Source organism: Rutidosis leptorrhynchoides, chromosome 3 (assembly GCF_046630445.1).
Source record: "Rutidosis leptorrhynchoides isolate AG116_Rl617_1_P2 chromosome 3, CSIRO_AGI_Rlap_v1, whole genome shotgun sequence".
Classification (NCBI taxonomy): domain Eukaryota; kingdom Viridiplantae; phylum Streptophyta; class Magnoliopsida; order Asterales; family Asteraceae; genus Rutidosis; species Rutidosis leptorrhynchoides.
The window spans coordinates 694,518,042-694,540,064 of NC_092335.1; the positions used below are offsets into that span (position 1 = coordinate 694,518,042).

A 22,023-nucleotide genomic window follows, 5' to 3' on the forward strand; every position below is an offset into this window, starting at 1 on the left:
TCATTTCATTTTAATTATATGTGTTATTTGTTTGAATTGGGGACCAGAATTTTAGACTGCTATAATTAGGATGAAAGGTTTGAGTTTTATTATATCCATTACTCCGTATTTGTTTGGTTTGTTAACGTCCGAACTCCGGTGAATTGTTGTGTTTTTTTATTGGTTTGAATTGATTTTGGTAAGGGGTATTGATTAATCTAAGGATTTAGTGAGAGCCTTGTTTGATTTTGATTAGGTTGGAGGCCTTCATAGAGTTACTTGTGTTTTTATAGTTTTATTATTTTATTATTATAATAGGGAGGGAAAAAAGTAAAGGGAAGACAAAAGGGAGTGGAAATTGCAAAACACTTAAAAATGATAAATTTACAAGTTACTAAAATTTAACAGAATTTTTAATGGACATTAATATAGTAATAATAAATTAAGTATAAATCAGTAGGTAAAAAAATAAAGAGTATTCACATAATTTTTTCCGGCCAAAATGCAATAATGTTTTTTTTGTGTGTGTGTTCGATGAAAATGACCAGACAAAAAAATCGAAAATATCCGTTCTCCGATTGTATTTAACACGTGGGATTAGATTTTTTATAAAATAATTCAAGGACCACTGGCAACCATTGTCCAAAGTTAAAGGGACCCATTTAAACATTTTTATCACAAAATCAAACTTTACAAAAAAATTCTACTTATATATCTCACTCACTCAGGAGGGTTTTATTCTCATATTCTCAGACATTCACATCATTATCATCATCTTCATCTATTCATCATCATTCATCTGTATTATACAAACACACAAATTGAGAGGCATTTCAAACAGAGTAAGAAAATGGATGATTATGCATTGCATCTAGCTATGGCGGCACTATTTGGAGCTTCATTTGTGGCTGTTTCCGCATACTATATGCACCGTAAAACCCTAAATCAGTTATTGGAGTTTGCAAAGACTGTTGAGAAAGAAAGAGAAGATATTGAAGATGACTTGTTGCAGCATTACCCCAACAAGTACAATAGTCGCCGGAGCCAGGTCTCCCGGAAAACTGATGATTCTATTCCGGTGGGATTGCCTAGACTTCAAACGCTTCATGAAGGTATACACATGATTTTATTTCTGTATTCTGTATGAAATTTGTTGTTATTATGTTACTGAATGAATTTGTTAGTAATTTGTAAAAATCATAGTAAAGTTGTTGTATAATTTTATGATTCACTGGTTTTGTTTGTATAATATACTCTAATAATATGATATACACGGTACTGTTAAAACCATTGACTTAGGTCATTTTTGTTGTGTGGTCAGTTTTTGGGGATTAAGTGTCTATTATTATTGCTACATCTAATCTAATCTAATTATAATTTATTTTATATTTATATTTATAATTATCATTATATTCGTGATGAATGCCTACTTGGCATTAATCCATATATTGTTTTATAGTATAAATAAAGTGTTATATCTTGCTTTACTTACAATGGCTTTTAATTATGGTGGACTTGTTTCTGTTGTTGTTTAAAATTGGAAGTTAATTTTTTTTTTTTTTTTTTTTTTAAAAAAAAAATGCTTGACTGCTGCTCGGCTCCTAATAAAAATGGTTGTAGGAAAAGCTACTGCCCCAACAGGATTGTCCAAGAGAGCTTCACTCATACTTAGAGGGGCTTCACCAAAGTCTCCAGTTGGTGGTTCTTCTGCAAGTGCCTTTGAAACTGTAGAAGAAGAAGGATCCGATGAAGATGTTAACTTGAATGAAAATCTTAATAATAATTCAGATCCTACATACCTACACACCAACGGGAACACCCTGGTAAACCTTTGAGAGTTTTCTTTCATTTTATGTATGATACGACTCATGTTCTGTTTTTTGGTTTACTAAATATGTTCTGACCACATCAAATGAGCAGGGCCCAGAGAGTGCAAATGCTAATGCAAATGGTGAAAAAGTGCCCATAAAATTGGCTACTTTGATGCGTTCACATACTCTAGCTCAACCTGATCCTGTTGCTGCTGATATTCTTAGAAAGGAGCCTGAGCCAGAAACCTTCACACACCTTAGGATTAGTCCATATGGTAGCTACTCATCATATTCAGATAATTGCTTCTTGTTTTATGTTACTACTTGCTACTGCTGCTATGTTGAAATCATAAATAAATATTGATTTACTTAATAATAATTTCTTGTTACTTGTTAGATGCCTATCAATCAATCAATCAATCAATCAATCAATCACTCAATCACATATATGTACTATACTAAACAGTTATACTCCACAAACATTAGAGAGTATGATGATGATTGTTGCAGTTAGCTTAGTTTTTTAATGAGTAGTAGAATGAATGAATGAGTAATTGTTGCAGAGATACCGTCAGTTGAGGAGGAGGAGGTGTACACGTCTTTACAGGTGTGCCTTGAAATGAGAGAGTGTTATGTGTTCAGGGAAAGCATTCCTCCATGGGAGAAAGAGGTCATATCTGATCCCAGTACTCCTAAACGTAATCCAAATCCTTTTGGTTATACTCCTGAGATTAAGTCTGATGTGAGTTATTTTGTTACATTTGTTTGAAATCATTATGAAATTGAAACAATGATGTTTGTTTGTTTGTTTGTTGATATAAGTTTTATTGACCTTACAGCACTATTTTGAAATGGAAGATGGAGTAATTCATGTGTACGCAAATAAAGATTGTAAGTTTTTGTAATTCTTAATGGTGGTACGTACATAATTAATGTCGTTAATTGTGGTACTCAATTAATGTCTTTTTTTTTTTTTTTTGTTCTTCAGCGAAAGAAAAGCTTTTTCCTGTTGCTGATGCAACGACTTATTTCACTGACCTGCATCACATCCTTAAAGTCATGGCTGCTGGGGATACACGAACAGTATGCCATCACCGCCTTGGTCTCCTCGAACAGGTGATATAAAGTTATCGTGTTTTGCAATTTATATTTACTTGAGTGATAAGAAGCTGTATCATCTGAGTTTGATATATATGCTTTTATTTCGAATCTCCATAATATCTAGAAATTCAACCTTCATTTGATGCTAAACGCGGACAAAGAATTTCTAGCTCAAAAAAGTGCACCCCATCGTGACTTTTATAATGTCAGGAAAGTCGATACTCATGTTCATCATTCTGCATGCATGAACCAAAAACATCTGTTGAGGTTCATAAAGTCCAAGTTGAGGAAAGAACCTGATGAGGTGCTTTGTTAATCTTTGTTGTTGTTGTTGTTGTATTAAATTCTATAATTCTTGTCTGCTTTTTATTTGTTTATTGATTATACTTATATATATTATCAGGTTGTAATATTTCGGGATGGAACGTACATGACTTTAAGAGAAGTTTTTGAGAGCTTGGATTTAACTGGGTAAGTAGATTAGATTAGATTGGTTTTGGTATAAAGCTCAAAAGTTGTGTTAGTCAGTCAGTCAGTCAGTCAGTCTAATGGTTGTATGAATTGATGATGGTGATGATGCAGTTACGACCTGAATGTTGATCTGTTAGACGTGCATGCAGACAAGAGCACGTTTCATCGTTTTGACAAATTTAATCTCAAATACAATCCCTGTGGTCAGAGTAGGCTTCGCGAGATTTTCTTAAAACAAGATAATTTGATCCAGGGTACGTACGTAACCTGCTTTCATCCTTTTCAACCTCCTATATATGCAATCAGACATTCAATACCATACCATAATAATAATAATAATAATAATAATAATAATAATAATAATAATAAACTTGTTAAATATATTGGTACTGTTTTCAGGACGCTTTCTTGCCGAGTTAACAAAGCAAGTATTCACAGATCTTGAGGCGAGTAAATATCAAGTAAGTTGTGATTTGCATGGTTTCACGATATAGGTTTTTTTGTACGATTTATGTCCCTTACAATTACATCACTTGTTCAGTTGCCGTGATATATACTACTACTAAACTGAGTCTCATCATCTATCTGCTGTAGTTGCACCCTGGTTGTTGTTGGTGTTGGTGATGGTGTAGTTCCAAGACATATTTTATTTTGAATAAAATTGAAAATTGGTTGATTGATTGATTGATGTTTGCTTGTACAGATGGCTGAATACAGAATATCCATTTATGGGAGAAAGCAAAGTGAGTGGGACAATTTGGCTAGTTGGATTGTGAATAATGAACTTTACAGTGATAATGTTGTGTGGCTGATTCAGGTATATATTTACATTACACAATCAATTTAAATTGCCTTTTTGTGGGCTTTAATTTTTACTTTCAAATGTCGCAGCTATGTCAAATTCAAATCAATGCTAACAACTTGTTTGCGATCACTACTCATTCCGAATTATATGTTTATTTGCTTATTAAGTCTGAACCTCCTTACTTTTTTTATTTCCAGCTGCCTCGACTTTACAATATATACAAGGGAATGGGTATTGTCACATCGTTTCAGACCATTCTTGACAATATATTCCTTCCTCTCTTCGAGGTTACTGTTGACCCAGAGTCACATCCTCAGTTGCATGTTTTCTTGAAACAGGTATGTATCTATCGATGCATGACTCTTAAAAAAAATTAATTACAGTTTTGTTTTGCTTGTGCTGCACCCTTGTTCAAAGCTTCATATCTGTCTATTTCGGTAGATTTTGTTTACAAGATTATATTACTACTTTTATTGTCCCATTGTTCATTATTGATCCAGTATAGTATAGTAGTATTCTAATCTAATGCATTAATATTATTATTATTGTTAATATTATTATTATTATTATTATTATTATTATTATTATTATTATATTATAAATATAAATATAAATATAAATATAAATATAACTATAAAAATATAAAATGGCAGGTTGTAGGATTGGATTTGGTGGATGATGAGAGCAAGCCAGAACGACGACCTACAAAGCACATGCCAACACCGGAACAATGGACCAATCAGTTTAACCCTGCCTTTGCATACTATGTCTACTATTGTTATGCCAACCTGTATACACTTAATAAGGCAAGTATCATAAACAATTCACATATATATATTTTGTAACTGTCAAAAAGATATATATGTCGATTCTTAATTTACGAAAATTACGATTATACTGATTTTATGTCACAGCTTCGTGAATCAAAAGGCATGAATATCATAAGATTTCGCCCTCATTGCGGGGAGGTATGCATTGCTGCATGCTAGCAGAACCCACCCTCAAACTTTGTTATTTATTAATTTGTATAACGATTGTTGACTTTACCTTATGATTTTTTTTTTTTTTTTATCTATGTTATGTATCGTATCGATCAGGCCGGTGACGTTGACCATCTTGCTGCTGCATTCCTTACAACTCACAACATTGCACATGGGATCAACCTTAGAAAGTCTCCTGTACTTCAATACTTGTACTACCTTGCCCAGGTATCTATCAATCACAAAACGGTTACTATTTATATTTGTAGAAGTAGTATATAAATTAAAGGTAATATTATGGCTGTTTACTTTGTTGGGTCAGATTGGTCTGTGTATGTCTCCTTTGAGCAACAACTCGTTATTTCTGGATTATCAACGGAACCCTTTCCCAACATTTTTCCAACGAGGGCTTAATGTATCACTATCTACGGATGACCCATTGCAAATCCACTTAACAAAAGAACCATTGGTGGAGGAGTACAGCATTGCTGCTTCTGTAAGCATTGCTTTGCCTTTCTTTTTATTAAGATGCAGACATTTTTTTGAAATATTTACTTCTGAATGGGTCAATTTGTGCATGCTGGGTTTCATCTCACATGGGTCAAATGGGAGAAAGTTTGTTAGAAGTTAGTCAAAATGATTCAGCATCCTGATGAAGTGTTTAGTTGAAGATGATATACACTTCTATCATTAATATTAATTATGATTATGATTATGATTATGATTTTGTAATCATGAAAATGGTCAAAAAGTAGTGGGTGGTGAGACAACACAAGCGGACCCAATGCATTTTTCTACATTTACTATTGATGACCCAATGCATTTTTCTACATTTACTATTGATGACCCATTTGAGGCCACATCCATTTTAGACCACCCACCCGTTAACCAACGTGTCTATTATGTTGCCACTTTAGTTAGTGTTTGATGATGCATTTAGAAGATGATGATGATGATGATATGCTGCTAAGTAACTTAAAAATGTTTTACAGGTATGGAAATTAAGCTCTTGTGATCTCTGTGAGATTGCTCGTAATTCAGTGTATCAATCAGGTTTCTCACATGCTTTGAAGGTAAACACACAATTTTCATCCTTCAAACAAGGTTTGGTCGACTAAGATCAGATAAAACAAGTGAATAAGTGATCGTTTTTTTCTTTCTTTCTTTGATTTGGTGCGCAAACCATATCAGGTAACTGATGAGTAATATGTTTGTTTGGTTGTCGTTATATTGGAAGCAGTCTCATTGGATTGGGCAGGAGTACTACAAGAAAGGACCAGAAGGAAATGATATTCACAAGACAAATGTGCCCTACATCCGACTCGAGTTTCGTGATATGGTTTGTTTTCAATTCTTCATCATCTTTTCTCCCACTTTCTTTCTTATCCCCACTATTACTACGTAAAAATTATCACGGGTTCTGTGAGTTGGCTTTATTATACTTATGCGTAATCTCGAAGATGTGGCAAGAATATTGTAGTTTGTAAATAACATGTTTTAAATCCCTATTCATCATCATCGTCATCACGATCTTTAAAAATGTTCGTCTGTCAGTCATTTTGCTTTAACTGTTGATCATATTAAAACATTATTATTATTAAGGTTATTTAACTAACTAACTATCATGGCATTAATGATATTGATATGCTGTTGCTGGAAAATGTAATCTGACTCTAGTTACATTGGGTGGGCGTGATGCACAGATCTGGAGAGAGGAGATGCAGCAAATTTACTTAAAGAAGGCACCTTTGCCTCATTACATTGAGACTTAGCTGTATGCCACCCATGCCATGCCATGCCATTCCATTTGTAGTGGTTTTGTAGAGGTGCGTTTTTATTATTCTTTTTGGTGCTTGTCATGTCAACAAGACATCATCATACAATTATAAAAAATACATGTTTGTAAAAGAGAAACACAACCCAAAACAGACGATTCGTCATTGTTGGCTTTAGTTTTTTTTTTTTTTTTTTTTTTTTCCTTTTTTTTTTCATTTTGTAAACTGGCGAGGATAGTTAAGGGATTATGTCTGCTGTTGGTGTGATCAACTTTTGACAACATAGATGATGGTAATTATTATTGTATTGTAGGAGGGAGCTTAATTAAGAGACTTGGTATGCCCCCTTTGATGAAGGCTGAAGCTTCTTAAGAGCTGCCTGCTATTATTATTATTATTATTATCATTATTAAATTCAATTCAATTGTGGGTCAACTCAACTCCGGAGTTGAGTGAAAGCTTTATGTCAACCTGGGTGGGTGGGTTCACCCGTTTAAGTGCAACTAAATTGTAACTCAAGGAGTCTTTATTATTTTGCTCTTCCTGGCTTTTACTACTTACTTTCAGTCAGTCACTCGTAGTGGCTTTTAGACACTTGGATAATCTCAATCAAAACTATCATTTTCTACCATTTTTACTGTATTTATTACAAGGAAAATGATAAACGTAGCCCTTAGGGCTACGTTTAAGCTTACCAAATTTAATTTTACTCCATTTATATAACACACTCCTGCCATGAATAACATTAATCCTCAAATCATATAAAAAAGGAATATCCATATTAAAAAAAGGAATTTTTATACTTTGTAATTAATTAATCAGAGTTTTTAAACTTAAATTTGATAAGCTTAAACGTAGCCCTTAAGGCTATTGTTGAATATTTTTTCTAGTAGAAGATGAGCATTTAACATTTTAATATGCAATGAAACATCGCATGCATCATCACCATCATCTTATTATTTACCTTCTATTTTTATACTGTATTTGACATGTTATTTTATTTTAATTAATTTTAATCTTCTATTAGTTTTACTTGTATGTTTACCAAAACTCGCATTAGCTCTAATTAAGTGCAGCCAAAAAGAACAAGTGTTTTTTCAGGTTTAACTTTTAAGCAAGCAATCTCAATATCAGTGCTAGATATTGATTAGTAGTCAAGTGAACTTTTATAAACCCCCAAAATTTTCCTCCTCTTCATCTTCTTCTAGATAACTCATTAGTAGAGACACCCAGGATTATAGAATATATAATATATGAAAATAGTCATATAATAATACCATTAATGCAAAACTTGAAAATGATTCTTCAAATCAAGCCACGTTATCACACTAATCTTTAATATTGTTGGGATAAAAACAAAAGAGATTACAAAATTATTCGTCAACATTACAACTGCTGAGACAACTGCAACAGCTTCAACTTACAAAGTGCTTTCATCATTATACATACAATACTAAAACTGATGGCTTTCTACCATTAATGGTTCTTGGACTGCAGCATGCAAAAACACAAAAGTCAGTTTACATATCAAGAATATATATTTTCATTGTTCACCAACTAAAAAAAAAAAAAAAAAAAGAAAGAATAAAAAGGCTCCCCAACCTCAAAATTCCGAGACATTTCCTTAACCTGGTCAGCAATTTCCTGTTTCTTTTTTGCAGCTGCAAAACAAGAGCCAGTAACACAATTATATTAATGGGCGAAAACCAAATGTTAAATCTATCTAACAAACTAAAGGGAACACGTGATGCTTATATATATGAAAAAATACCTATGCTTGACATTTCTTCCAACGACTTTGAAGTCCTCACAGCAAATCGCTGAAACGCTCGGCTGAGAATGAGGACCAATTGTCAGCATAATAGTATAATAAAAGAAAAAAAGTTTCTTAAATCACAACAATAAGAAAATACAAGTATACCCTGGTTAAAAAAACTGATGGCCAACAACTATGAAAATGTTCTTTGTAAATAAGTTCAAAATGAAAAGCCTCTCATCGTTATATAGCTAGTTGCACATGCAACATTTGTGTTCAAAATGGTTTTTATGCTACACTACTTTTTTGTTTTTTAGAATGTCAGAATGAGGCACATAAATAACATCAATCATCAAAACAGCACAACTACTTTATACAGTCCAACTTTAAGTCTTTTGCATATAGAAAGAAAGAGAGATACAAAAAACAAACAAGTCCAGGAAGCAGCATAGAATGTGGTGATTTCAGTTATAGATCTAACATGACTTTGATACCTCTGCAATGAAACATGGTGTATGTATTCATGGGATTGAAATAATTGTGAATCCCATTTCACTTGTGTCCTATACATGTTTACACATGACTAAAAGTCACTTATAACTTCTGCGTACATATGTCTCCTTTTTCTATAATTTTGTGATATATATGTCTCTTAGTGCCAAGTAGTTACAAAAGCAAACCTTACAAATATTTAGAGCAAACTTTCATCCAGCAAGTACAGATCAAAGAATAGATGGGATGATGTAAGTGATTGATAATGCCAAAAGTAAGACTAAAAGATACCAATACCGTGTACGAAATTCATACCTAATAGTAACAATTAGTAACCAAGTCCAACCTGACCGATTGTAATATAGAATCTTAGCCATTAATAAAAACATCATTACAACTGTAGTAACAATTAGTAACCAAGTCCAACCTGACCGATTGTAATATAGAACCTTAGCCATTAATAAGAACATCATTACAACTGTAGTAACAAACATAGCACAACAGAAGCCATTCTATTCTACCCAGGAACAATTGGCTCACACAAGTGACCACCTTATTAAACTATTAAGATAACAGAACAGAGAGTGCTCTATCTATAAACATATTTATATTTATAGCAATCAAAACCAGCTACTCCACGCAAATAACCTTCTAAAATCATACTGTATAAAACAGAATATTTCATTCTAACCTAATCTTCAATCCAAAACCAATAAAAGATTAACGAAATCAACAAAAGTAAAAGTCAATATCAAAATACATAATTATGAATATTTCTAAACCTGTTGGCAAGGCCATCAACCAGGATTTCGTTAACAAGGTATGACATAACACGTTGCACAAAATTTCCTCCCGCCATAATCTCACACAGCTTCCTGATTCATAGATTAACAAACATTATTTACTGTAATTAATAAGAAATTAAAATAACAAACCTAACACAACTTTTGCCCTAATTCATTGAGTGATATCGAAATCTATTTTTTCTACTTATCATGAATTATCATCTTGAACATCGACGGTAGATACAAATTACGGTATATAATTTTTTTTTGCATATCGTTTTTTTTTTTTACCAGATCTAATAAAAATCAATACCTAATATGTTCTGAAATAACAGAAAACAATTAAACAGACATGCACATCGCATACAAAAGTAAAAGGGAGAAAAACTAACGCAAATCAAAAAATAAAAAAATCAAGAAATCAAAGTTTGGGTACCTAACAAAAGGACGACGATTGAACAACAACAAGTGTTTACGTTTGAAGGAGTTAAACAGATAAAATTGGGGTTTCTTTTTATCGGTTCAGTTTGTAACGGAGTACAGTACTATTTAATATGGGTTGGGCCTCTCTGGGCCATTAATAATCTCTTGAGTTGCAAGGCATTGACTTTGAGAATGTTAGGAAACACGTTGAATTACTTGGAGCATGAGATGAGATTAGATTACTTGTTCCTTCGAAGGGAAAAAACATTCTACCTATTATTAATTATTATTATTATTATTATTATTATTATTATTATTATTATTATTATTATTATTATTATTATTATTATTATTAAAAATATCTAAAGATGACATTCTTCTTTTAATAGTACTTGCTAACGTATATTTATTTTTGGTAAATGGTCATCACAATGATTTGTTTTCTTATTTAGCATATTTAAGTAGGGTATTCATTAGTTTGATTTATTCGGTGTAAGTGACTTAAATTTCATTGAGCGAAATTAAAAATTGAATTTAAAATCGAAACTGAACCGAAACAGAAAACCGTATTCGAATTCGGTTCGGTTAAAACCGAAAATTGTGAATAAATCAGAAACATGGTAGCTTGTTTGTAGCGTTACACTTTAGTTAAATGACGTCCGTCAAGAAGAATCTGACGTAAAAATAAGAGGCGTTTCCACTCAAGTTTTTCACTAAAATTTGACACTCTCATTTATATCACCAAAAAGTGTACCATTTAAGACCATGTTTAACGCAACGTGTTCACCCCCATTTTGGACCCAACACGCCTCTAGTGCGCCGTGTTGGTGGCACGAGAAAAAAGTGGAGTGTTGCCACATGTCATTGTTTGGTTGATCGATTTCTGTTTTTATGTACCTTTCTACCCAACTTTCAATTATATTTTAACACATTACTCAAAACGTCACTCAACAAACCATCTCATTAGTTACCCATGTGACACATAGCTCCAAACACCTCACTCAACACACCACTTTTGCCATCTCCATTTTAAAAATAAGTGCATGTCACGTCCATACAAACTAGTCTAATCGATTTTGGATGGTGTATTACTTTTTTTTAACCTAGTTATCTAACCATATTTTGAACTGACCGTCTCCATTCAAACTAGTCTAATCGATTTTGGATGGTGTATTACTTATTTTTTTAATTTGAGTATTCAACCATTTTTTGAACTGGCTAATCCCAGGGCGACTATTCGCTTTGCGAGCAGCCCGAAGTCATTGCGGGCAAACCTCCGTAGTCATGAATGAGAATAACTTTGTGAATGCGAACTCTTAACCTTCACATTAAAATGTCCGTCACCACCAGGCTCATGGTTTGACGGTGTATTACTTGGTACTTGGTAGGTTGGTTTCGTAAGTGGTTTGATAACCACGCTGATCTAATCCTCCCAAATTCAAATTACTCTTTATTTTCCAAATTTTTCATTTTAATTTTAATCATTAATAATTTTAAACAAATTTGTAAGCAAACCATCTTTCCTTTCCTTCAATCATCAATCATTTCCTTCCTTTTCAACTCTTTTCGATTTTTCCTGCAAAATGGGAAAAAATCGTCATTTCAAGCTATGTAGCCAACTTGTGCTGCACGAATTTACAGATAGATTCGTCTTCAGATCACCTCAGTTTCCGGATCAAGGATTTTTTATCCTTCGTTCTGATGGAAGCTTTCATAACCTTAGCGGTTTGTTTAATTTCTATTAAATATTAATATGCTCCTCATTTTTGTTTTATTTTCATTTCCTAACCTAAATTAGATTAGATAGTAGATGCTAGTAAAGCTTTTAGATGTTTAATTATCATGATCTCTGACTAGAACTTAGGTTAATAACTTTGTACTGTATTTTGTTTTTTTAACAGGTGAAGTTAATTTGGAAACTGCTTCAAAAGTTTATAATGTATTCGGAGTTGCTGGAACTATTAGGTTGCTTGCAGGTGTGCTTGTTTCTTCTACTTGTTGAATTTTCAGTTAATAACTAATAACGCATCCATAAATTTGTATTAGGTTTGTACATAGCCATTGAAAATTGTAGCTTTTCTAAAACAATTTACTACTTTTTTTGTCATTAAAATTACATATAAAACTCATCAATACATAAATCTAGTCTAGTCTAGTATTGATTTGAGCTCATTAATGCTACTTGAACAATAATGTTCAAATTTAGTTCAAACTCAATTGTTAATTTATCTTGAACTAGCCATGTGTAACTTATTTCTTTTGTGTTCTTTCTATAGGAACATACGTATTGGTTATAACTTCTCACAAGGAGGTTGGAACTTACCTTGGCTACCCTGTATCCAGGGTTATATCTATGAAGTTCTTATCTTGTAATGGAGATGTAAGAAACTTAACTAATCAGCAAGTAAGTTCAACTTTCAGTACGCTGTTTCCGTCCAACAGTGAGGAACTTTCTGAAGCTCTAAGCTTTAATGGTACATAAAACGTCATTATACAGAAAAAAGACGAGGCTTACTTCCAGACATTGTTGAGAGTTGTGGAAGAGACTCCTGGCTTGTATTATTCCTACGAAACTGATATTACATTAAAGTATGTTTTCTTAATTATGATGACATCCTATATATTTTCAGTATATCAATCCTATGACGTTATTTTGGGGGATTGTCATTATATTTTGGTTTAAATTTTAGACAACCTTTCATTTTTGAAGAGACTTGATGTCTTGCAGCTTGCAGAGAAGATATAAGATGACCGATGGGTGGACGAGTAAACCAATTTGGAAGCAGGTACACACGCACACTTATGTTTCTTTGGAAATTTTGGGTCAAGATATAGCATCAATGTCATATTACGTACAGGCACTTGATTAAACCTACTCAAAATGGCCTTCTTATATTTTGCGTCGTAATATAGAATAACAACTCTTATTGACGGATCTTGAGGATAAAAAACTTTTTGTTTGCTGTTATTTCAGGCTGACCCACGGTTTGTTTGGAACAGGAATATCTTGGAGGATTTAATTGAGAATAAGGTTAGATAGTAAATTTGGAGGAGGCCATTTGATTCTACCCTACAGTTTATCTTTCATAAACTGTTATTTATAGATCGTTTAGATGGTAATGATGTTTGAGAGTGAATATTACCTTCTCTGATATTTTTGTATTGTTACTGCAGCTTGATGACTTTATTGTGCCACTCGTACAAGGAAATATCCTCTCTAACTGTTAAAAGTGCCACATTTACATAATCGTATTTGTGCATTTGGCTTGTTCTGTATAATAACGTCTTTGCTCTATATCATATAACATAAGTACATAATTTGTTTACCACCGGAAATCTAAATAGAAGATTGCTGTTTAAAAAATCGTCCATTTATGATATTTTTCCTTAACTGCGAATTTAAGCTTTCAGATGGGGCAGCTGAAACTGAATAATGTAACATCCACAATTACATTAATATCAAGGCGATGCACAAGGCGTCTTGGTAGGGTTAAGATGAAAACTATTAGTAATTTGGAGTTTATATATGTTAGTAGTTTGAGTTATATATATCTGATATGAATATGATATGAATATGAATGAATTAGGTACTAGAATGTGGAGACGCGGAGCGAATCTAGAAGGAGATGCTGCCAATTTTATTGAAACCGAGCAGTTATTGGAATATGATGGATTCAGGTCTTCGTTCTTGCAGGTAATTATGTTATTATTTTTTTAGTTTCTGATTTTGGCCTTCCATATATTGGCTGCTTTGCTCTTCTGAACATAAATTCTTGCGTTCTATCAATGTTCAATTGCTGATATTTCTTATGAACCATATCCCCTATAAAGTCCCTTCATTTTTTATTAGGTAATACATTCCACTGGTAGACCTAGTAGTTATATTTTGTTAAAGGCGTATTGAGAATGTTATATTGTTCGATTAAGGAAGTTGCCTTTTGATTTCAGGTTCGGGGTTCAATTCCACTCCTGTGGGAACAAATTGTTGATTTGAGTTATAAGCCCAGTCTTGCTGTTATTGAGCATGAAGATACGGTATGGAATTCTGTCATCGCATAGTTGTTCTTAAGTTCATGAATTGTTATATAATGAGAGTATGATATATACGACATGAATATGATTTTTCTAAAGTGTGCAATGATTGGTTAATATGCTAATATATGATGGGCAGTTATTGATAACCACATATTTGATTAACTGCTTGCTTACAGTCCATGGTCTTGAAACGCCACTTTCATGATCTTTTGCAAAGATATGGAGATACTACTGCTGTTGACTTAACTGATAAGGTAAGCATTACAACTTAATGACATAATGTTATTCCATATATTGGCTTGATATCGTTAAAGTTGAGTGTTCTGATTATGAATGACCTTCTCTTTGACTAATTTTCAACACCATGTTGTGTAAGTATCAATGTTTTGTTCTCCACAATCATCATATGAATCTTAATAATTAGGTATTGTCTAACATGCAGCATGGTAACGAGGGCCTTTTGAACCAAGCATTTGCCACAGAAATGGAAAAGCTGCCAGATGTTAGGTGATTCTTTATGCGTAGTTCAAAATTACTGTATATTATTTATTTCGAGTTCTTGACACCTTAGATTTAATTCGTTTGCATATTAAAGCAAAGTAGCAAACACACGGGTGACAACAGATATTCATCATATCTAAATATAGGTATACATTGCATCTGATGACAGATTTATGTGTTATTATAACAAAAGCATTGTTCAGGGGATGTGCTAAATTAACACAATTCGCACTAGAAAAACAATCGATGCTTGGCATATGCGTGCATACCAAGTGGACCATGTAGGTCTGACACTGATGGTAAAGTGAAGATGATGTTTTGCTCCACTACTCATTTTACTGTCAACATATTAAAATTGGGATGACTAACATACTATGTATTGATTTCATAATTAGGAATATTAATTTCAGTAGTAGATTGAAGTTTTAATGCAAATTTGCTATTGATGCAGATATGTCTCATTTGACTTCCATCAACGATGTGGCAACTCAAATTTTGAAAGTTTGAAGCTTCTCTACGATGAAATAGCTGATGACTTTGAAAAACAGGGGTATTAGCAAAACCTGAGTAAATATAATTTTGAAATTGTTTTCCTGAAATAGTCTCCTTCTTATTATTAAAATTATTAAAATAAAATAAATAAGAACAAAAATAAAATGAAGGAGCTATTTATGATGGTTGGTTTTTCCATAATACTACCATTTGAAATATTCACTGTTCCAGCTGCTGACTGATAAGCAGATACTTCCTCCAAACCACACAAGGAGGAGAGTTGGTATCAGAGCAGAAAGGAGTAATTCGTTCCAATTGTATTGATTGCCTTGACCGAACAAATGTTACTCAGGTTCAACAAATCATCTTTAAGCTTCACACAGTTTTCGATAGACAATAATATTTGTTTAAGGATCCAATATAGGTAGCAATTTTTGACCCATTTAGGTATGAATGCGTTGATTTGGTTATGCTTTATCTCTAGCCATCAAATTGGCTAAATGAAGAATAGCTTAAAGGGAATTGTTACAAACGGTCTCATGTTGCTCGAAGTGTACTTTTAATCCTTAAAGATTCGCAAGTAATTTGATGTCAGATTATCATGGTTAACAACAACGCTACTCAATCCCACGAGTGTGCTGTGTGTGTATGTGTGTGTGGGGGGGGGGGGGGGGGGGATTATTATCGTTAACGAAATCATATCTAATGCCTTAATTGTATTTAAGGCAATGTCCTGTAATATAAGCCCATGAGTTCATCCTTTTCTAAAACCAATTGGTGATAGAGGAACTTCCCCTTAGACTTACATACATACATTTGTTTTGTCCCATGACCGATGTGGGACTTTGGTTTGCACCCTTACATTTAAAAAAGTTGATAATTCTGGAATTTTGTGAGTCCATCGGACCCAACTGACCCGAACAAAAAAAAGAGTCAGTTTTTAACTCGTTACCCAGCTGCTTGCTCCACAAGTCCATTTTGCTACCTGTAGAAGGATCAGATAATTGATTATCAGCGTCACCTTAGATATATATTAATATTAATTGTTTTTGTGATTGCAGAGCTATCTTGCACGGATGTCTTTGAATCAACAGTTAAAGCGGATGTGTGCAGTAACATCCTCAGAAAGCATTACTACTTTTACAAGAGATGAAGATCTTGAGATCTTCAGGAACTGTAAGTAGTTGCCAAGTATTTCATAATTTTGAGAGTTGAAACCATGTATTTTTAATTGGGTTACTTTTCCATCTCTACCGGGTTAAATAAGAAGAAAACAGCTAAAAAGTCATCCAATATATATATGTCATTAATTAAATCCGTTTGTGACCATATTTTAATACACTAATTACGCCAATATATTTTTCGAGTTAAATGAATTGGGTCATTCCTACCTGACCGTTTTGACCTGTAGCAAAGGTTGCCCATTTTGACTACTTGTCAAACCCACCTAATTCGCTCTTTATTTACATGTGAGGAGGTCATATCCTTAGTCAAACTTTATTTCCTTGTGATAATATTGTGTGAACTTTTTGACAGTGTGGGTAAATCAAGGTGATGAGATCAGTCTTGAGTATTCTGGAACCAATGCTCTGAAAGGGGACATTGTAAGGTAATAATAATAATATAATAATAATAATAATAATAATAATAATAATAATAATAATAATAATATCGAAAGAAAGCATTGAGACTCTGTAGCTCTACTGTTGTTTCCCTCCCTCTTGTTGATGCTTTTTAGGAAATGAAATTTTGCAGATATGGGAAACAAACTATTTTTGGATTAATCAAAGATGGGATAAGTGCTCTTTCAAGATATTATTTAAATAATTTCCAAGATGGAGTACGACAGGCAAGCTCTGCTTTTTTTTATTTATATAACCATATAGCCAGCCATCAGTTGATGATAGCAACTATATGTGTTGTGTTCATCTTTTTTGTTGAGTAATATTCCATTCCATATTTTTACTTGTTCTTTCAGGATGCGATAGACCTCATTTGTGGCAATTATACTGTCAATGCAATCGGTCCTTCTCCATTCCAGCTAAATAAATTTGAATCACGCACTGTCAGTACTCTCATACTTATGTCCCGTTTATATATATATATTTTTTTATTATGATGCAACTGCTAGGCTCATTGATGATGATGATAGTTAAAGCCTTAGAGGTGGCTAAATAGGTGGGTCGACTGGCTTGGGTAATGGCTCAAGACGCACTGTTTTCGGATACGTTTTACTCCATATTTGCTAATGATTTTGAGATCTAGGAGGTTTTATGATTTAATATAAACTTTGAACAACTTTTGATTTGTTTGGCAAATTTTATCTACGCCAACTTTTTTCCAAGTTATTCATTTGACACGTCAGGTCTATCATGACATGCAACATGTGATGAGTAAATGGATCAATATTGTATCCTCCTCTAATAATAATTTAAGCTGTTTATAGCTCTCACATTTCATGTTTCTCTATAATATAATCCAATGTCAGACTAGACAAACTTTTCATCTTCTTATGATCATAAAACAAACAATGCTGCTAGTCAAAGGTAGACAGACATACGACCTTTTTTTGTTGTATTGTTGCAATTTGCTAAAGTTGGACCTGCGGGGTGTTAGCATCTGATTTCACATTTCCTGTAAACATTGGCTGGTTGTCTTTCGTTTATTTAACATATCATCATCATCATCATCTCCCTAAACACTAAATAATTTGGGTGATATGGCAGTTGTTTCCAGTGGCATCAGCTTTATTGATCGGAGGGTTGACGGTGACATCCATCACTCTTAACCGAGGTATTGACTTTCAACAATTTTTCAATACTATTCCCTAATGTATCTAAAAAAAAAAAATACCTCTCATGCTTTGGGTATATTATCCTTCATGTTGTTGATATGGCAGAATAATAATAATAATAATAATAATAATAATAATAATAATAATAATAATAATAATAATAATAATAATAATAGCAGCAGCAGCAGCTGCTGCTGCTGCTGCTGCAGCAGTTTTCACCAAAGTATATACTACTAAGTTGTTTTGTTGTGACCGCATCCCAGAAAGTATTTTATTCCTATTATAAAACTGAAATTTCCAGACATTATCAAACGTCAAAAGCCCTATATGTGTATTCATTTTATCTTTTAACCCTTCTGTATTATTGGTGATTATTAGTATTAATTATTATTATTGTCTGTTGGTGATGAATGAAAATCACACCCAGGCCACTCCATGTCACATTTAGATATCATCTCATTTTATAGATAGATCCATGTTGTTATTAATTAATTAATGGTGTTGGGTTGGAAATTTGATTTGCAGCAGGACAAAATGCGCAGAGTATGATATCATCTGTAGTATGTGTGAGTGCAACTGCTGGAATGATGGCTCTAGTTAAATCAAATGGAAGACAAATCTGTTCTAGACCTCGCTTGTGCGGCCTTTTGTAATCTGCTCCTGCTCCTGCTCCTGCTCCTGCTGATACTCATACAGAGACACTGATAGTAATACTAATACTAAGTTGTGTTTCATACATGTCAATTTCATTCATTGTTTTAATGCTCGGTTATCTTGTCTGTGCATCATGGTAACCTCACCTCAAGTTGGCAATGATGTCATAGATCCGAATCACCTTTTTTCTTGGCATGCTACAGTAGAATAATAATAAATGTTGGTGACTTGTATATGAATTCCAGCAACTTGTGGAACAATAAAACTTTTGGGGATGCTTCTTAATCTGCTCTTGACATTATCTCGCTTCAGGATTGTATGTTGGAACTAATTCTTTATGGTTGTAACTCGTAAGTATCTATCACTTCTATATCTAAATTTCACTACCAGTACTGTGCAAAAATGGTTTTCTTTTTGTCTTTAAAAATCAAAAGGTATGAATACAAAGAGATGTTTGGTATTGACAAAGCAATTCATTCGGGACTAGCGCAATTAGACAAAGCTTGATTACTAAATAATTTTGTGCTGAAAGTTGACTGTTCAGTTAGGGTGTGTTCGATTGTTTCTTAATTAATTGGTTCAAACATTAATGTTGAACTTTTCATTATTCAGGACATTTGTTAAGTACATCTGTTACTGACATATATCAATGATAATTATAGATAATGTTGAACCTTTCAGCATAGTTCTTTTGTCGACTCCGGCCTGTTTTTAATCGTTGCTGAATTTGAATGATTTTATCGGTGGTTTCTTGGATAATTTCCGGACCTGTAATCTGTTTATCCCACACATCACTCCAACAAATTGGAGACCTGCACTTCCTACCATAAAGTGCCTCGAATGGTGTCGTCTCAATACTAGAATGATAGCTGTTGTTGTAGGAAAACTCAGCTAACGGTAGATGTCGATCCCAACTTCCAAAATCAATAACACATAATCGTAGCATGTCTTCGAGTGTCTGAATCGCCCTTTCACTCTGCCCATCAGTTTGTGGATGATAGGCAGTACTTAAATCTAGACGAGTTCCCAACGCTTCGTGTAATGCCTGCCAGAATCTGGAAGTAAATCTGCTATCACGATCAGAGATAATAGAGATTGGTATACCATGTCTAGAAACAACTTCTTTCAGGTATAATCGTGCCAATTTCTCTATACCATCCTCTTCTTTTATTGGCAGAAAGTGTACTGACTTAGTAAGACGATCGACTATTACCCAAATTATATCATAACCACCTGCGGTTCTTGGTAACTTAGCAATGAAATCCATGGTAATGTTTTCCCATTTCCATTCTGGGATTTCAGGTTGTTGGAGTAGACCCGATGGTTTCTGATGCTCAGCTTTGACTTTAGAACAAGTCAAACATGCCCCTACAAATGTGGCTATATCGGCCTTCATTCCTGGCCACCAAAAGTTTCTCTTGAGGTCTTGGTACATTTTTTCCGCTCCAGGATGTATTGAATATCTGGTTTTATGTGCTTCATCTAGTACCACTTTTCTCAAATCCCCATTCTTTGGTACCCAAATTCTTTCAGCCAAATACCTGGTTCCGTCTTCCCGAATATTAAGCTGTTTTTCTAATCCTTTGGGTATTTCCCTTCCAAAAATTCCTTCCTTCGAAACCTCCTGTTGTGCCTCTTTTATTCGAGTAGTAAGATTAGTATGAATAATCATGTTCATAGCTTTTACTCGAATAGGTTCTCTTTCCTTTCGACTCAAGGCATCGGCTACCACATTTGCTTTTCCCGGGTGTTAACGGATTTCACAATCATAATCATTTAGCAGCTCAACCCACCTACGCTGTCTCATATTTAGTTGCTTTTGATTTAAAATATGTTAGAGACTTTTGTGGTCGGTGTATACGATAAACTTGACCCCATATAGATAATGTTTCCACATCTTTAATGCAAAAACAACGGCGCTCAATTCCAGATCGTGTGTGGTGTAGTTTTGTTCATGAATTTTGAGTTGTCGAGAAGCATATGCAATCACCTTCTTCCGTTGCATAAGAACACACCCAAAACCCATTCTTGATGCGTCGCAATATATAACAAAATCTTCCATTCCGTCAGGTAACGATAAAATAGGTGCCGTAGTCAACTTCTTTTTCAACAATTGGAAGGCACCCTCTTGTTCGGAAGTCCATTCATACTTCTTCCCCTTATGTGCCAAGGCAGTTAAAGGTTTGGCTACTCGGGAGAAATCTTGAATAAATCTCCTATAATAACCGGCTAAACCCAAAAATTGACGTATTTGCGTTGGAGTTTTCGGGGTTTCCCAATTTTTGATGGCTTCGATCTTGGCGGGATCAACTTTGATTCCATTACTACTGACTACGTGGCCAAGAAATTGTATTTCATTTAACCAAAAAGCGCACTTATAAAATTTTGCATAAAGTTGTTCTTTTCTTAACAACTCTAACACAAGTCTCAAGTGTTGTTCGTGTTCTTGGTTATTCTTCGAATAGATAAGAATGTCATCAATAAAGACAATAACAAACTTATCTAAATATGGACTACATACTCGGTGCATAAGATCCATGAAAACTGCGGGTGCATTGGTTAGACCGAATGGCATAACCATGAATTCGTAATGGCCATAACGAGTTCTGAAGGCTGTTTTTGGTATATCGGCTTCTTTAACCCTCAGTTGATGATAACCCGACCTTAAGTCGATTTTGGAGTATACGCTCGAACCTTGGAGTTGATCAAATAGGTCGTCGATTCGGGGTAAAGGGTATCGGTTTTTGATGGTTACTTTGTTCAGCTCACGGTAATCGATACACATGCGAAAAGACCCATCTTTTTTTTTAACGAACAAAATTGGAGCTCCCCAAGGTGACGTACTCGGTCGGATAAAACCACGTTCTAATAATTCTTGTAGCTGACTTTGTAATTCTTTCATTTCGGTGGGCGCAAGTCTATATGGAGCACGAGCTATTGGTGCGGCTCCTGGTACAAGATCTATTTGAAATTCAATGGATCGGTGTGGAGGTAGTCCCGGTAATTCGTCCGGAAACACCTCAGGAAATTCTCTTGCAACAGGAACGTCATCGATTTTATTTTCTTCTTTTTCAACCTTCTCGACGTGTGCTAGTATGGCATAACAACCTTTTCTTATTAGTTTGCGCGCCTTCAAACTACTAATAAGATTTAATTTGGCATTACCCTT

At 33.9% G+C, this 22,023-nt stretch overlaps 2 protein-coding genes and 1 long non-coding RNA gene across 5 annotated transcripts; 2 read left to right on the plus strand and 1 right to left on the minus strand.

Annotated features, from left to right (window-relative positions):
• Positions 1–735: 735 nt before the first annotated feature.
• On the plus strand, positions 736–7,553 carry LOC139899547 (probable AMP deaminase). The gene is made up of 20 exons (XM_071882377.1): positions 736–1,091; positions 1,600–1,802; positions 1,900–2,065; positions 2,354–2,532; positions 2,630–2,681; positions 2,779–2,906; positions 3,016–3,195; positions 3,295–3,362; positions 3,474–3,616; positions 3,762–3,823; positions 4,066–4,179; positions 4,365–4,505; positions 4,821–4,973; positions 5,082–5,135; positions 5,265–5,375; positions 5,470–5,643; positions 6,140–6,220; positions 6,388–6,486; positions 6,851–6,973; positions 7,236–7,553. Exons 1-19 carry the CDS (start codon positions 830–832, stop codon positions 6,917–6,919), a joined length of 2,439 nt encoding a protein of 812 aa, XP_071738478.1. The 5' UTR covers positions 736–829; the 3' UTR covers positions 6,920–6,973; positions 7,236–7,553.
• A 667-nt stretch (positions 7,554–8,220) lies between these two features.
• LOC139899548 (uncharacterized) lies at positions 8,221–10,534 on the minus strand. The gene is made up of 5 exons (XR_011777561.1): positions 10,392–10,534; positions 9,953–10,045; positions 8,694–8,755; positions 8,525–8,583; positions 8,221–8,413 (listed from the first exon to the last, which is right to left on the minus strand). It is a non-coding gene; the product is annotated as an uncharacterized lncRNA (long non-coding RNA).
• A 1,389-nt stretch (positions 10,535–11,923) lies between these two features.
• Positions 11,924–19,451, plus strand: LOC139899549 (phosphoinositide phosphatase SAC8). 3 transcript variants are annotated; one of them, XM_071882379.1, is made up of 20 exons: positions 11,924–12,103; positions 12,280–12,354; positions 12,655–12,782; positions 12,876–12,967; positions 13,107–13,164; positions 13,353–13,409; positions 13,553–13,584; positions 13,780–13,862; positions 13,966–14,072; positions 14,327–14,413; positions 14,590–14,667; positions 14,856–14,920; positions 15,366–15,464; positions 15,656–15,758; positions 16,468–16,582; positions 16,943–17,015; positions 17,162–17,255; positions 17,385–17,471; positions 18,133–18,199; positions 18,729–19,451. In XM_071882379.1, exons 1-20 carry the CDS (start codon positions 11,962–11,964, stop codon positions 18,851–18,853), a joined length of 1,767 nt encoding a protein of 588 aa, XP_071738480.1. In that variant the 5' UTR covers positions 11,924–11,961; the 3' UTR covers positions 18,854–19,451. The 3 variants fall into 3 exon arrangements, with proteins under 3 accessions (XP_071738480.1, XP_071738481.1, XP_071738479.1); XM_071882380.1 differs by having other exon boundaries at positions 12,655–12,758; positions 18,726–19,450; XM_071882378.1 differs by having other exon boundaries at positions 18,726–19,449.
• Positions 19,452–22,023: the final 2,572 nt, after the last annotated feature.